We start from the raw sequence: 17,088 nt of genomic DNA, 5'->3' as shown, positions 1-17,088 counted from the left end.
CTGCCTGTGAGACTAAGGAAATCACTCCCCACCCTGGCGTCAGTCTCCCTCTCTGTAAAATGAAGAGGGCTAGACCAATCTTATTTGATTCTCACAACATCCCTGTGACAGAGGTGCTATAATTATCCCCATTTTACAGATGAGGAAACTGAGGCTGAGGGGGGTTGAACAATTCGCCAGTATGTGTCTGAGGCAGGATTCAAACTCAGGTCTTCCTGACTCCAGACCCACCTAGCAGCCCCGACAGTGTCTTCCCAGCTCTGAACCCTATGGAGCGATGGAAGCCTCAGAACCTGCTTCCTCCCAGTAGCCTCTCCCCCTCCTCCTTTCAGGTGTCCAGGCCTGCTGACTGGAGTGGGGCACACATGCTTACCTGGGTTCAGTGACTTCTCTGCGGGCCTGGGCACAGAGGCTCTGCCCGGCTGCGAGAGCAGCTTCTTCTCCCCTTCCTTGAAGACATCTTTGGTTGCCTTTGGAATCAGCCATCAGAGCAGAGATGAACGGAAAAGGGAGAAGGAGGCAGTGAGCACAGACACTTCCAGGAGAGAATGCAAGGAGGCCAAAGAACGGGCAGAGGCCAGGGGAGGGGGCTCTGCTGCTACCCCACATTCCCAGTCATTCATTCAACAAACATTTATCAAATACCTACTGTGGGCCGGCCCTGGAGAGAGATAGACAATTTAACAATAACATCGTCCACACCCTCTTGGAACTCACAAGCTCTCCAGAAGGTGGGAGCCAAAGTCCATCCACTCACCTTCTTCCACTGATGTCCTCTCTTTTCCCCATCCCCTCACAGAAGCACAGAAGCAAAGAACTAGAAGAGGCGTCCACTCAAGGCTCAGACCCAGCCTCTTTCAGCATACCCTGCATCCTAAAGCCCCATTGCCCCAAGGGAGCTGGGCCACCTTGAGACAATACAACTGAGGAGGAGGGTTTTTCTGGTGCCCAAAGGGAGGCCTCAGCTGGTGAGGTCAGGGTTGCTCATCTCCTTCCTGCAAACTCTCCTACCAACCGCCTTCTTCATTCCTGCTAAAGGTGGAAAAATCAGAGCTGACCCAGTCCACTACAGAGTTTAACTGGGCCCTCACTGCCTCAGCCTGTTCTGCTCTGACTGACCCTACTGCATTCCTGTATGGTCTCTGCTCCAAGCCTTCTCTTCTCCAGCAGCCACACCAACACCTCCCAACTCCTTCCTGGTGTTATGCTTCACTGAATGGATGAAGGCCATGGTCAATTAGGGAAGCTCCTTCTCCTTTCTGCTTTCAGTACCACCCCCAGCTTCCTCTCCTTTGCTCCAGTCTCACAGATGCCCTCTTTCTTGCCCAGGCCAATCCTCCTACTTGTACCCTTGTATCCCATCCTCTCTCATCTCTTCCAGGGGCATGACCCATTGAGTCTTCTCTAGTGACCTAACCTTCAACTTCTCCTTGTCCTAATTCATCCTCTGCTGCCTATGAACCTGGTGGTAAAACCCTGGACTTGTCCTCACCATCCCCAGAAGCTATTGCTCCCTTTACTCACCTCTCTTTCACAGGCCTAACTCCTAAAAAAAGACCTTCTACACTCACTGCATCTACTTTTTTACCTCCTACTCTCTTGTTAGCTCCTTGCAATCTGTCTTCCTTTCCTATGGGGCTGAAGCTGTCATCTCCAAGGCCCTAGTGATCTTTTTGCTGATAAATGCAGCAGTCTTCCCCCAACCATTCCCTTCTTGGCCTTTCAGTAGCACGTGCCCCTGCTCCCCATGCCTTGCTCCCAGGGTCTCATGATACTGCTCTGTCCTGGCTCTCTTCCCCCTGGGGACACTGGTCTTTCTCAGTCTTCTTTATAGGTTCATCCAACATTTCCTGCCCTAACATGTATGTATACCCCCAAGGTTCTGTTCTCTCCTCTCACTCTACCCTCCCTCTGGGGAATTTCATTAGCTCCCACTGACTTAACTGCCATCTCCATGCAAGTGACTCCCAGACCTACACATCCAGGCCTCATCTGAGTTTCAGGCCTCTATCCCCACCTTCCCACTGGATACCTCTACCTGAGTGGGCCATAGGTCCCTCAGACATTCATTCGAAGCAAGCTCGTCATCTTCCCCCAGCTTCCCCTCTGCTCCTGCTCCTCTAGTCACACAGGTTCATAATCTTGGAACTGTCCTTGACTTTTCCCTCTTCTCCAACAATGAGATCCAATCAGTTGCCAGGTCTTCTCCATTCTCTCTCATCCATCCCCGCCTCACTACTCAGCAGACAACCACCCTACTCTGATCAGCTCAGCAGTTAGCAGTTGTCATCCTACACACCAGGCCTGTGCTAGGTGCTGGGGATGCAAAGAAAGGTCACAGACAGCCCTGTTCTCAAGAAGCTCCCAGGCCAACAAGGAGCTGACATGCAGACAAATCATTGCAGACATGAGCCATGGTACTGGAGGGGAGGCCTGGGAAGGCTCCTTGCCGAAGGTACTCCTGCATCCCTGTTCCTCTGCTCCCACCCAGCTTTGCCCCCTCTAGCCCCCAAAGCGCCATCCCTCCAGCACAGATCTGACCACCATACTGACCAATTCTAGAAGCTTCTCAAACTTCCCATCGCCTTTAGGATCAAATACAGACTCCCATGTTCTTTATGTAAAGTCCTTCACAATCTGGCTCCTGCCCACCTCCCTAGGCTGGGCGCACAATAACCCCCCTCAGGCTTTCTAAACATCAGCTAAATTGGCTGACTCGGTGATTCCTGCACATAACACCCCATCTCCCACCCCCAGACTTTGTACCAGCTGTCCCCCCTCCCTGGAAGGCCCTCCTTCCTCCCCTTTGCCCCAGCTCCCTTCAAGGCTCACTTCCACGGTTGCCTCCTCCTTTTCTGATATTACCACTTGTCAAGGCTTCTTTCCTCCTTGCCTCCCCCCACCCCAATCACTCTGAAATGCATTTATTTTGTGCAGAGCCTGCATTTCCTTATCTGTGAACAGGCTGTATCCCTCTAGTACAATGTACGGTCCTTGGGGACAAGGACTCATTCAACGTCTAGTGCCTGGCACACCATGTGCCACTATAAGACTTTGCTTGTTGATTGATAGAACACAGAAAGTCCAAGTAGAAGGCATTGTTGGTGGAGTTGTGAACTGATCCAATCATTCTGGAGAACAATTTGGAACTATGCCCAAAGGGCTATAAAACTGTGCCTACCCTTTGACCCAGCAATAGCACTTCTAGGTCTGTATCCCAAAAAGATCGTAAAAAAGGGGAAAGGACCATGAACAAAAATATTTATAGCAGCTCTTTTTGTGGTGGCCAAGAATTGGAAGTTGAGGGGATGGCCACCAACTGAGAGATGACTGAACAAGTTGTGGTATACAAATATAATGGAATACTATTGTGCTATAAGAAATGATGAGCAGACAGACTTCAGAGAAACCTGGAGAGACTTATGTGAACTGATACTGAGCAAAGTGAGCAGAACCAGGAGAACACTGTACACAGTAACAGTGAGCATGTGCGATGACAGACTGTGATGGACTTAGCCTTTCACAGCGATGCAAGGATCTAAGACAACTCCAAAAGGCTCATGATGGGAAACGCTCCCACATCCAGAGAGAGAACTGTGGAGTCTGAATGCAAACCCAAGCAGACCATTGGCTCTCTTTTTTTGTCTGTTTCTTCTTTCTTGTGGTTTCTCCCATTAGTTCTCATTTTTTACAACACAACTAATGTGGAAATACGTTCACTATGAATGCAGAAGTAGAGCCTACAGTATCAGACTGCATGTCGTCTTGGAGATAGAGGAAGGAAGGGAGGGGGAGAAAATCTAGAACTCAAAATCATATGGAAGTGAATGTTGAAAACCAAGAATAGATTTTGTTTTCCTTAAAAAAAAAAAAAAAAAGCCTGAGTGGACAGGGACCTGAAAGACCATAGAATCCAATGTGCCTGACCAGGAAGCACTCCTCTACAACATTACTGACACCTTCTGGGACGCTATCTTCCACAGAACCCAATTTTACTCCTGGACAGACCCTAATAGTTAGGAAATCTTCCCTTCCACAAAGCCAAAAGGTGTCTCTTAGCCTCTTTACCTCACTACTCCTAGTTCTGCCTTCTGGGCCCAGAAGAACACATCTTTCTTCCAGAGGAGGACCCTTCAGACACTTAAAAGTTCTGTGGTTCTATCCCTTCGGAGTCTTCTCTCCTCACATGTAGAGTCCCTACTCTGTGAATGACTGTGCTAAGGACTTCATAAATATTATCTCATTTGAGCTTCACAAACTACCCCCTGGGAGGTGGGTGTTATTATTATCCCCATTTTACTGATGAAGACAGAGGTGAAGTGACTTGGCCAAGATCACACGGATACTAAGTACCTAAGACTGGATTTGAACCTGACTCCAGGTTCCGGACTCTATCTACCTCTCCAGCTATTCCCAGGTCTTTCCACACACATGGTCTGCACCTTGGCTACCTTCTTCTGGATGTCCTCTCATTTGTCATTATCTGTCTTAACACGTGGAGTTCAGTGCTTAACATCATACTCTAGACATTGTGGGTCCCAGGCAGAGCACAGGAAAACTCAGCCCTGTGAAGCGTTCACTTTGAATCAGAAAACCTTCCAAGTTACCATATCATTTAGGTGGCAAGCATGGACCAGACAGTTGTTGTTCAGTTGCTTTTTTCAGTTCTGTCTCATTCTTCATGACTATCTGGGGTTTACATGGCTGAGATACTACAGTGCTTTGCCATTTCCTTCTCCACATCATTTTACAGATGAAGAAACTGAGGCAAATGGGGTTAGGTGACTTGCCCAGGGTCACACAGCTCGTCAGTGTGTGAGTCCAGGTTTGAACTCAGGAAGAGGAGTCTTCCTCACTCTGGGCCCAGCATTCTATCCACTAAATTAAAGACAAAAATGAGAGTGTCTTTTCCCTAAAGGAATTTCTGCTCTATGTATATAGAGGCAGACTGAAGACTGATGTCAGGAAACACTTCTGATGATCTCCCAAGGTGGCTCCTTGAGAGGAAGGTGGGCGTGCTCTCTCATGCAGGTCTTCAAGCTTGCCAAGGTACCAGCTGACCATGGGGGGTGGACACAGACTCCGTGCTAAGTCGGAGCTGCCTAGGTGGCAACACACTTTCACCACAAGCACCTGTGGGATGGGCACTTCCTCTGGCTATTTTGGGCCGACATTCCCCGGCGGGCTCCCTCTCTTTGCCTCAGTCAGTCATTTGTGTGAGCTGCTGCAGCTGAGCACCTCCTCCCCACACCGCCATCTACCAGAGTTTAGCTCAGTTGTTTCCTGGATGGTCCACAGGACACTCATAAAAAAACACCGTAAGCCTACCCAAGCCATCAGGCCCCGGGAAGCTGGCATTCACCTCCCAACAGCAGAGATGTCCCAAGTCTCATCATTTTCACCTTACAGACAAGCAAACATCCCATTATTGGACCTGTAATTCCATCAGCCCAGAGAGCACCGTGGGAGGCCCCTTCCGTATCAACATAGATTAACCTGGCTGAGGCACTGAGATGTTAAGGGACAGATTTGAACCCAGAATTCCCAACTCCAAGGCCAGCTGGCTCTTTCCCCCCAGGCTGTGCTGCCTCTAGAGAGGTCTAGTGACTTGCCCAGGGTCATGCAGCTACTGAGAGCCAGGGTCTCCCAGCTCTTCTCAGAGCTCTACTCCCCAGCTGCTGCTGTCGCCTTTCCTGTAGTCATCTGATGATTCCTTTCTGTGAAATCCGCCCCAAAATATGACCTCTTCTCCCACTCAGAAACTCATTCTAATTTTGTTCTATTGTTATTTTTATAATTTATTTTAAAGGTCCCATTGTCAAAAACAAAATTTAAGGGGGAAGGTGAATGGAAGAGGTAAATTTTTGTCCACTGAAAAAATAAATTAAAATTTAAAAAAAGATCTCATTGTGGTTAGCTTTGCTCCGTGAATGAGGGAATGAATGAGCCCAAGCAAAAGTATTCAAGCAATCAAATCAATCAACCAGTACTTATTCACGTGCCTTGAACTATGGAGACCTTATCTGGCCCTTGGTCAAAAGCAACACTATTTTGAGCTGGGTGAGGATTGTGCAAGGATTCCTGCCTCCCCAGTTCTCCTCCAGGGGTCTTGGACCCCTGATGCCTCACTGTCTACTTCCCATGACGTGGCAAGCCCAAGCATCCCTGGGGGCAGCTCCAACGGCAGGCTTTGGCTACTCCAAATTCGCTGCTGATCCAGGCCAGTAGACAGACTTGAAATTGGCTTGCTGATCAGTCAGGCATGGCCCTGTAGGTCAGTAAGAGGAGCTGGACCCAAAATCTCCTTCCCAGATCCCCGATGGAGAAAAGCACTGGCCTGCTGGGCATCATGGATACAAGCAAACTCACCTCTGGCTCTGGATTTGTCCACAACCAATATCTTGCAGCTACCTCTAAGGAATGAACCTTGAACCCTACCACCTGACCCAGAACTGAAACTTCCAGGGACCAAATGGGCCAAGGCAAGAATCTGAGGACCTTGGGCTCAATTAACTCCTATCTTCCCAAATTAATTCAATAAACATTTATTGCTGTCTTTATGTAAGGCAGGTTATTAACAGGGGTGGGGGGGGGGCATAGGGCTTTAAGGGAACAAAATGGGGGAGAGGGAGCTTCCTCTTTACTCCCCTCCCACAGGATTCTGTCACTGCAGTCCCCTTCTCCTGGAGACCACTTTCCCCCCATCCCCATAGGGGTGACCCCCTTTCTTCCCTCTGCTGTTTGCTACCATCTCCCCCAATTGTTTATGCCTCAGGTGAAGAAGTTCTTGTTATAGTTCTGGTGTAAAGCACTAATCCCAGACAGAGTCAGTTCCACAAAGCCTCAGGGATATTTCCCAAAAAAGCAAAGGCTCCAGGAACCAGGGAACAAGTAAGACACTATCTGTACAGCTAGTTGAACATAGTAAGTGCTTCTCCCTCCTCCCTACAGCCTGCCCCCCCACACACACACACACAGTCTGGCCTTCCCCAAGAATGAGCTGCCTGGAGCAGCCTTAACCCCCCCAGACCTCTGCCTGGCCACCTGGCTGTTTGGGGACAGACACTGCCAGTAGATACAGGAGACAGTCTCCTCCTTTAACTTCAGTGAGATTCAATGAAGAACACTGGACTTGGGGCAGGAAACCTCAAGGGCAATCCCTGTTCTGCCAGGTTATCAGCTGTGAGGCCTTGGACAAGTCACTTTCCCTGGGATGGTGATATCTGGGATGACCACCTCCCAGGGCTGCTGTGAGCTGCTGCTATTAAATGTGCCAGGTTTTTTTTTTTTTTGGGGGGGGGGTCCTTTCCTCAGTTTCCTCAGGAGGGGAAACCACCTCTGAAGTGTCTGTTTTTCCCATTTACTGAGCTCAATCCTGCCTGCCCCTAGCAAAGCAATCCCCTAACTCACCTGGGCAGACCTCCTCCCTTCATGGTTCCAGATCTGAGAGGCTGAAGTTAGCTTCCAGCCTCCTCCCTCTGCCAGCCTGGCTCCACCCCTGGGGAATGCTTTCCTCCACTTCCCCATGGGGTCTGGAGCCAAGAGCCACATGGCCAGCTGGAGGCCAGCTCATTCACACTCTAGGAAGGCCATGACTGAGCCTAAGAAAAAGAGCCTTGGCTAGTGCTAATGTCGCCCATTTTCTTCAGTACAGCAGAAATACCATCTTTTCCTAAAGCTTGTCCTGAGCCCCCACTGGGAACACTTTATCAGAACTCATATTGGTCGGTTGTGTTTGGCTCATTTCCCTAATGGACTGAGAGCTCTGTAAAGGCAGGCTGCACGCCTTTTCTAGGTTTTATGTATTCCCTAGCTCAGGGCTATGCAGTAGTTACTTGATAAATGTGGGAAGGGGAGAAAGAAGGAAGAGAAGGGGAGAGAGAAAAAGGAAAAGGGAGAAAGGGGGAAAGAGGGAAAAGGGAAGAAGACAGAGTACAGCAGTCGGGTAAGCTGCTGTGACTGCTCCCTGCCAAGCACTGGGAGGATACCAAGCCTTGGGGGCACAGGGTCAAAGAGGTGTTACCAGCCATCAGATGCCAGGCAGTTCATTCTGACCTTTTTAAGACAAGGGATAGGGTGATGAGTTGAGACTCAGAAGAACTATCCCTGCGTTGAAGCATTACATGAGAGACACCCTCCCTGGCATTTCAAGGACGTGGGCGGGACTGAGGCCTGGCGAGCTTGAGGGCTATAGTTGGCCCAGTTGGCTCAAAGGGAAAGTCCATCAATGTGTGCTGAGGAGGCTGCTCAGATGGTCCAGGGCATGGTGCTTCCCTGAGACAGACAAAGAGGGAGGATGAGGAGGAAGAAGGACATATGAGTCACATCTTTGATTCAATGAATAGTAAGACTTCCTTATGGCCTCCATGCAGTTTTACAGATGGACAACAGGCCATGGGCCTTTCTCTGCCCAACAGATGACCTTCCCCCAAGCTAGGAGCAGCTGAATGTTTTGCCAATGAACCAACCGTACTTAGCACAGGGGTCAGTGTGGTCCAGTAGCAAGAGCAGTGGGTCTGGAGTCAGAAAATCTGGCCTAAAAGCCTGACATATGGTCTGTGTGACCTTGAGCAAGACCCTTCTCCTCTCTATGCCTCAGTTAACCTTTAAGGTCCTTCTGTCTCTGAATGCCATGATCCCACATGGCTGGACAGTAAAAAACAAAAACAAGACAGAAAGAACCCAGTGAAATGCACAAACTCTCCAGTCATGTTTGGGTGGGATGAGAAGGCTCCTGAGGGTCTGTGACTTTAATTCTTCTAAGCTCTTTATCCCACTAAATGGCTTCTGGAGCCTCCTCCCTTCATCCATCCCCCTCCCTTCACCCATCCCCCTCTCTTCATCCATTCCCCTCCCTCCCTCAACTCTGCATGCCTAAATCCCTCCTCACTGTATCCCCCTCCTCCAACACAAGAGGAAACAGACATGAGGATATGACAGATGCCCAAAGCAATATTTGTGAGGATAACAAAGAACCCAGGAGAGCTGTTCTGGAGAAAAGGGCAGACAGTTTCTGACGAGTAAAAATGCCAGCCAGTTACTACAAATCAAGTATTAGGGGGATGTCGACCCTGGCGAAATCACAAAGCAGCATTTGTCAGCCAGAAGCCAGGCCCGGGCAAGGGAAGGCAGGAGCTTGGGTTCAGAGCAACGCTGGCAGCAGCCCCCCCTCACCCCAAGATGACATTGGAGGGGTCAGACAAGGAGCCAACTAGATCCCAAGTCTTATGCTCCCTCTCAAAGGACAAAGCAGCCTAGATTTAGTGCTGGAAGGGCCTGCAGAGGTCACCTAGTCCAGCTTCCTCATTTGTACAGATGATAAAACTGAGGCCCAGAGGAGCACGTGATTTGTCCAAGGTCATAGAGAGAGGAAGCAGCAGAAGTTGGATTTGAACCCAGGTCCTTTGATTCCAAAACAAATGCTCTTTCCAAACCTTGGAGATGATCTTGTGGAGCTCTCTCCAAATGACAGGATACTGAGCACATGGAGGTCCGGAGAAGTTAAGACTGTGCCCCAAGCCACAAAGCTGGTAGACTGCAAAGCTGAGATTTGAGCCCAGGTGTTGCTAATGCTACCCACTCCATGACGTTCCTGAGGGGAAAGGGGTGGGGAGCATCCTGCCTATCACAGGAGCCTGGGCCCCAAGGTGGAGGGGCTCACAGGGACAAGCAGGCCGGGCCTGTTGGCACAGTTAGTTTGAAAAGGGATTTTGAAACCTGTTGCTCTATATTAATTACAACCCTGATCACATTCATTAGCCAGAGAAGCAATTATGTTAGCAATATTCATTAGCCAAGAAAGCAATTAATAAGGCAAATGTCTTCAGCTATTGATAAAGAAAAAAAGAAAGATATATACACAAAGCCCACAGTGACTATAACCAGCAGCAGTCTGTTCTAGCATAAACAGATGAGCAAACAGATGGGAAAGGGCTTGTTCTCACTAGGTTGTGGGGAGGCACGTGCTTCAGGAACTTTAAAACTCGACAAAAAACAGGAATTCTTCATATTTCCTGGCATTCAAGGCCCTACATAATCTAGTGCCCACCTGCCTTTCCAGTCTTGTATGGTCTTATGCATTTCTATGATCTAGAGCTAAACAGAACAAGGCCCTGCTGATTCCCCCCTCCCCCTGTTCTCCATCCCTTGGCCTCAGTCCCCTTTGCTCAGGCCATTCCTTAAAAGGCTAGCTCAGATGACACCTCTTACTGGATGCCTTTCTAGATCCCCTCCAGGTAGTCTAGCCTTCCCTCCCAGACCTCAAATGACCCTAAGGCCTTCTCATGTGATGTTCTGTAGTATGTATCACATAACATTACATATGTGATATCATGCATTCCAGTTATTCATTGCTGTGTACTTCTTAACTCCTTATTAGACTGTGAGCACTCTGGAAATAAGGACTGTGGCTCATCTGAATTTTGCTTCTCCCGCTGAATCTAGCACTGTGCTCTGTACACAATAGGCATTTACTAAACGTTTCTTGAACGGGACTGAATTCTGAGTAGAAGGAAGAAAGGACTTGACATTAGATCACAGTAGGATCCAGCCAAAAGACACAAAGTATGGTGGATCATATCGGAAGTGCTTCTGTGTGAGCCCTAACACTGTAAGGGACAAGCCCCAGCCATGCACACTGAAGCAGGGCTGCCTTACCCCTCTTTCCTGTGGCGGACCCTCGGCCCAACAGGAGGGAAGCTGGGATCCCTGGGAAGGTGCCTCTGAGCTGGCTTCTGAGAGGTCCTCCAATTCTTCCAACTGTGGTGGCTCTGTGGGTTCCCATGCTTGGCTGACAGCCCCCAGGAGTCTGACTGATGACCCAGACCCTAACTGAGAGAAGAAAAAGGTATGTGGGGAAGAGACACTTCCAATGATTGGCCCCCTCTTCAGGAGAGAGGGGCCTTGGGTCACACCAACCCAAACCTCAGTCCCCTATCTTCTCCCCTTTCCTAGATTACTACCAAAAATCAAACACACACGCGCATGCGCGCGCACACACACACACACACGAACCTGGGGAGGGCAGAGCCACTAAACCCAAATACTTAGAGGTCTTCCCTAAGCTGTCAGGTAGTCTCATTCACTCTTCTCCATCCACCCAAAACAAGCTAGGGCACAGGGGAGAAAGAGCCAGCACCAGGATCCCTCACTGGCTGTGCAACCCCAGGCACCTGCCTTAACCTACTGAGCCTTGGGCATTGAAGGCCAGAGCCCTTGGTCCTGAGAAAGTCCCTGTAATTGTCTCTTCTGCTGATTCCTCTGTCCCCCATCAGGCTGGGAGTCCCTTCAGAAGAGATTTCTCTGTTCTCTCCTGTGGGTGTGAGGTGTTGCATCACTGAGCTATAGTGTCTGTCCCTCTGCTAAATCTTGCAGCTAGCCCTGGAGCTGGGCTTCTCTGGGGCCTGAGCCAGATCTTGGACAGCCCTGCCCCACCTACAGGACCCATGCTGGGTCAGTCCTGTGAGGGAGAAACCCTTTCAAATGTCTAACTTCAGTCTTTTCTGATGAGCACAAATCAGACTTGTGTGACAGAACCACCAGGGGTCAGAGTTGGAAGGGACCTCGGAGGCCACCTAATTCAATCCCTACATTTTACAGATGGTAAAACTAAGACCCAACAATGTAAAGGGACTTGGCTAGGATCACGCAGTCAGTAAATAGCAGAGCTGGCATCCGGGCCCTGGTCCTCTGGTAAAACGCTGGATTTGGAGCCAGGAGCCACGGGTTCAGATCCCAGTCCTACCACCAAAAAAGCTGGGTAACTAGCTAGCCCCCTTCTCTCTGGAATGTAGTGTCCTCATCTGTAAAGTACAGAGACGATTGTGTACAGTCTTCCTTCAGCTCCGTAGCCTGTGACTCCAAGTCGGGGGGAGGGGGGAAGGGGGGTTTCCTGCTGTACTACATCTCTCACAGTCCCTGACAGCTTTCTGAAGGGCCTCCGAGAGAATTTTCAGACTGTCTGAGCTACGTCTATATGGAGTATTTGGGGAAATCTAGGGCAAGCAGAGCTGGTATTTTTCAAGTAACGTCCCCCAGAATAAAACACCCACTTCTGTCTCTGGTACTTCTGCTCTGCCTCCACACTACCCCATGTGAGCTGCAAGGTGCTATGACACCCAAGCCCAGCCTGAGGAAGGTGGGGGATAAAGAGCCAGCCCCCAGAGCAGGGCTAGCTTTCAGCAGGCTGCAGGGTACAAAGAAAACCCACAAAGCAGCCGGAGTGTCTGCTCCCTGCCTCTCCCCTCTCTCCTCCCCAGGAATGGCCAAGGGTTCTTACCTCTGGTTTCCCAACCTAAGGCCTGGCAATGACCCCACAAAAATCTTCCCATCAGCTTTGGGGGGAGGGATGAAGAGTAATTACTGTAAGTGCTGGGAGGATAGAGGGGATGGTGGGATGAGAGAAGAGCAGGAGGAAAGAGTGAGCAGCTGGAGAGAGAGAGGAAGCGCTTAGGAAAGCAGTCATTCTTAGGTTAGATAGGATGGAGAAAAGAGAAAAGCAGAGGTCCGGCAGAGGGGAGGGGAAGAGAAAAGGATCAGGAGTCCCAAAGGTGCCAGGTGCCAGAGAGGGGATGAGACCCAGGAAGATCCAGAAGGCCTCAGGGGGACAGCCAGCATGCAGCCAAACAAGCCCCGATGGTTCTGTGCCCTCAGAGTGCAAACAGTGCTCCAAGGATGGAACAAAGTGGGAAAACAACAAAAATGGGAAACCTACGTAACACACAAGTTTCACGCCATTTGGCAGGCGAGGCACTGTCCGCTCTTCCTCCTTGGAGAGATAGAGAACAGAGAGATTACAATTCTGTCTGATGGCGTGTTGTGGACACTGGAGAGCAGACTGGCCAGTACGGCAGCCCCAGAACCGCTCCCTCTCCTGTGGGCAGAGTCCAGGACCAGTCCTGGAGCCTGCTGGGAGCAGGAGGACAGCTGTCAGCTTCCCCGGGGTCAGTCCAGGGGAAAGACAAGAAGCTATCACAGTGTCTCAGGGTTCCAGTATAAGAGCAGGTGTGCACAGGGAGGCAGCGATGGTGTGATGGGAAGGGACATGGAAACCAGCGTTCAGCTCCTAGCTCCAGGCCTAACAGGCTGAGTGAACAAAGACAAGTTATTTCATATCTTTTAGACCCGGTTTTCTCATCTGTAAAATGGAGACAATAATGCTCACACTATCTCTCCTACAGGGTGGTTGTGAAGAAATCACTTCATAAGCTTAAAATCACCACAAATATGGGAATTGGTTTTGCTACTTTGGAATAAGCAGTCATCAGGTTAAAATAGCTGGAAAGAACTCTATTCACAGACAAGCGAACAGAGGCCCAAGTTGGTGAAGTAAAGGGAAAGAATCTCCCCAAAGTCATATGGATTTGGATGTGAGCCAGGGCTCTTACCACAATGCTTCTGGTACGGGGGAATCAGTATTTTCCCTTACTCCACTTCACATTTGGGAGTCTGGGAGCTTTGGTTGTGCTGTTTAAATCTCAGAAGATCATAAACCTCCTTATCTTTACCTCTATTTCTTTTTCTTCTAAATGATCAAATCTATTCTTTGACTGTTCAAGAAACTTCATCCCCATCCACAGCTGTGAAGATCATCTCCTCCCCTTCTCCTCTTTTAGATTGAGGTCGTATATCCGCTGGGAGCTTAATGTGGCACGTGATGCGAGATGCTGGTCTAAACCTAATTTCTGCCATACTGCTGCCCAGTTTTTACAGCGGTTTTTGTTGAACAGGGAGTCCTTAATCCAGTACAAATCCCTATTTTTCACAGAGGCATAAGGATAAAATACATATATATATTATATAAACATATATAGTAGATACCTGAATAAATCTACATTAACTCTGACTGAAATTGGAAGTGGGCGTGACAGAAATTCAGGTAACGAATCTCATATGTAACGTTACCAAAACTACTTGTATGTGAAAAATGAAACAGAAGACATCTTCAAGAACATGCACTGCCAAACGAAGAGGTGGGCAAGTCATTTATTAACAGTGAGGGATGATAGATGGACAGCCCAAGGGCTGCCCTGGAAGCTAGGAAATATTCAGAGAACCAGAGGACAGTATCCATCTATTGGACAAACCTTCCTCCATGGAGAATTGGTAGGAAGCCAGGGATGAGCATCCAGCAGGATAAGAAGGCATGTGATCTGCCCTGGTGGCAGGGGGACCTCCAAGGAGATCACAGACCCACTGAGGAGTCAAAGTCTGTCCCAGCTTAGATGAATCTGCTATTATCTCATTACTGGTTTTAGAGACAACTACCATCCCCAGTCACAGGAACCCCATCAGTCTCACTAAACAATCTACCTTCCTTCCCAGTGTAAGCAGCTTAGCTTTCGCCATGCTGTCACTGTTTAATCTGTCTGACAGATTTTTGCTTCTATATACAGACTCAGATTTTTTTTTCTGAGCTCGATTTTACATTCAATCAATCAATTGATGGGTATTTATCCTGTACCTCCAATATGCCCAATATGTTGCTGGGCTGGGGAGGATGCAAATGACAGCTGGCCCACACCAGAGGTCCTTCATGGTTTGCCTCAGAGCTGTTCTCACCACAGCTTTGGGAAGCAGCACAAGCAGCATATGTCTATTCACAGAGAAGGAAGCTGAAGTCATTCACCCAAGGTCACCTGGGCATCAAAGCAGGGGCTCAAAGGAAGTGTTCCTTCTGCTACAAGAAGAACACGATGTGAACCCGCTCCAGTCTTGCCGAGGCTAGGCTCAAACACAGGAAACAATCAGAGAACACCACAAGAAAGCATTTGGTACCCTATTTAGCTAAGAGGGCAGAGGCGTATGTAACATTCAATTAGAAAGATTTCCATCAAACATGATTAAAATTAAAAAGAATACTTGGTGTTTGAAGGAAGCCTGGATCTAGGCCAGAGTCTTCAGGCCTCACTAGCCCACAATTAGCTCCCCAGGCACCCTCTCCTCTGCTCGGAACTGGCACAAAGAGCCTCTCCTTTGGGTCCTAGGGTCTGGAAGGGGCTAGAAAGGACACCAGAAATATCTACTACATCTCTCTCATTTTACATCAGAGGAAAGCGAGGCACAGAGACACAAAGTGACTGAGCCAAGATCATGTAAGTAGTACATGGCAGAGGAGGGATTCTCAGTTCAATCCAGGACTATCTCCCTTACCACCTCCTACCTCCCCCAGGTCCCTGCTCATTTCTTCCATCTCTCCTCTTTGTCCTAGACAAAGGGACCCTGGGCCAGATCCACTTTTCCTTTCCTTTCTTAGGGTCAAATGCTAGAGTTTCTTATTAGCCACTACATACAATTCATCTAAAGGATGGTGGGCCTGGTGGTACAATGGGCTCAGTTCTAATCCAGACCTCCGTTCTACTGAGCCCAGATTCATGCTCAGTCAATTAGCGGACTCAGATCCCTGGAAGGCTCGCAATGTTCCAATCCCAGGGCTTCAGGTATAACAAGGATCTAACTGCCTGTGTCCCCATCATGTGACAAAGAAGACACACCAAGAGGCAGAACAATTAGACTTGGTGAACCTCACCCCCAGTTCATCCTCAAATTTCCAGAACAGCTCTATTCTTTACAGCACATGGTTTCTAGAAAATTCATGTCTAGAGAACATTTCCCATAATCCCAGATAAATTTCTACTGGTATGATTCTACCCATAATCCAGTCTGCCTCTGTGAGCGCAGAATAGAAGCCAGATTTTCTATTTCCAAGGGAGGGGGGACATGATGAAGGTTGGGAGACAGGGCCAAACTTGGCCAGCCTCGGCCTCCCTCCTCCCCTAGGCCTGCTCAACCGAAAGTGTTCCCTGGCTCAGTAATCAAAGAATTTCTGGTCAGGAAGGAGCCATATTTGTCCTCCTGCCCTTCAAAGAGCCTTTCTTCACCCCAAAGTGTTATAAGCGCATTACAACGTCTCCCGTTTTCCAAAAACTACTGGATGAGAAATCTATTCATTTAGCTGAGACATTCAAGCACTCTGATAAGAGGCAGCTGGGGGGGATAAGGGGGCACCAAGACCTAGGTTTAGAGTCAGAGGCCTGGGGCGTCCCAGCTCCATAGACCCTGTACCCATGGCTGGTTACTGTGCATCCTTCTAACTGAGATTCAGCTGAATGTCCGTGTCAGCACCCTATCCCATTATGCAAAGGCATGCTGGGTCCAGTCCTTGGCACTGGAGGTCACACAAAATTCTAAAGAGTCAGTCTCTGCCCTCTGGGAGGGGAAGGCAGGGACCCAGCACAGACTGGTATCAAATAATGATACACTCCCATATATGAAACAGACCTTGGAGACAGACAAATGGTACTCTGAGGAAAGGGAGAGGGAAGGAGTGAAGAGAAGGCAGGGGCAGGGAAGAAGAAGTAAAGGGGAGGAGAGTGACAAATGAGAGGGGGAGGTAGTTAGAGAAGTCTGTGAGAAGGAACACAGATTGGATTGTAAAGGTAGGTTTAACAACAGCCAAATTACTGACATTTCTATAGTCACTGACAAAATGGTTTCCAACAACAGGCCTGTGAGGTAAGGGAGGGCAGACACAGCTCCCATTTTATAGGAGAGAAAAATGAGGCTCAGAAAGGGTTGGGGGGCTCGACAGGGTACCCCCTGCCCCTACTCATGCCACTGCAGTGTCTGTCCTCCAGGGCCCTCGGGTCTCTGCTTTCCTCTGCTCTGATCTACAGCTCTGAATACAAACACAGTGCCCACTGCCAGAGGCCCCTGGGCTTTTAGAATGTTCATTTCAAAACTCTCCAGAAAAAGTCTATTCTAACAGCAAATCACCCAAAAATCGTTTCTATCTGGTTTAATATATTATGATTCCCCACAACCACATCAATACACATCCATATCCACACACATATACACATTTTTATGTGCATGTGCACATACACATACACCAACACACTCAATTGGTCATCACTCCATTTGACATCACAAGACTTTACAACATCTATGATGTCATAAGTATGGGCAGATCCTCAGGCAGATCAGGGTGTTGCAAAGTGTCCCAGGATCAAATCTCAATGCCCCGCTTTACTCTTGGCGCAACCTTGGGAAAATCACTTTATGTCTCTAGGGACCAATTTCCTCATTTAG

At 48.9% G+C, this 17,088-nt stretch overlaps 1 protein-coding gene across 4 annotated transcripts in view; it reads right to left on the bottom strand.

Annotated features, from left to right (window-relative positions):
- SPOCD1 (SPOC domain containing 1) overlaps positions 1-17,088 on the bottom strand; it is a 45,404-nt gene that overhangs the window by 12,524 nt on the left and 15,792 nt on the right. For 2 of the 4 annotated variants that reach the window (XM_072609883.1, XM_072609884.1), the window contains exons 3-5: positions 12,713-12,766; positions 10,657-10,830; positions 374-470 (exon numbers count right to left, since the gene is read on the bottom strand). In XM_072609883.1, coding sequence (XP_072465984.1) covers positions 374-470; positions 10,657-10,830; positions 12,713-12,766 — 325 coding nt within the window. The remainder of the gene's footprint in view (positions 1-373; positions 471-10,656; positions 10,831-12,712; positions 12,767-17,088) is intronic. The other 2 variants (XM_072609885.1, XM_072609886.1) reach the window with 2 other exon arrangements.

This window comes from Notamacropus eugenii, chromosome 5 (genome assembly GCF_028372415.1).
Source record: "Notamacropus eugenii isolate mMacEug1 chromosome 5, mMacEug1.pri_v2, whole genome shotgun sequence".
NCBI lineage: Eukaryota > Metazoa > Chordata > Mammalia > Diprotodontia > Macropodidae > Notamacropus > Notamacropus eugenii.
Note: the sequence above shows the minus strand (reverse complement) of the source record. Positions and strands in the feature narration are given on the sequence as shown.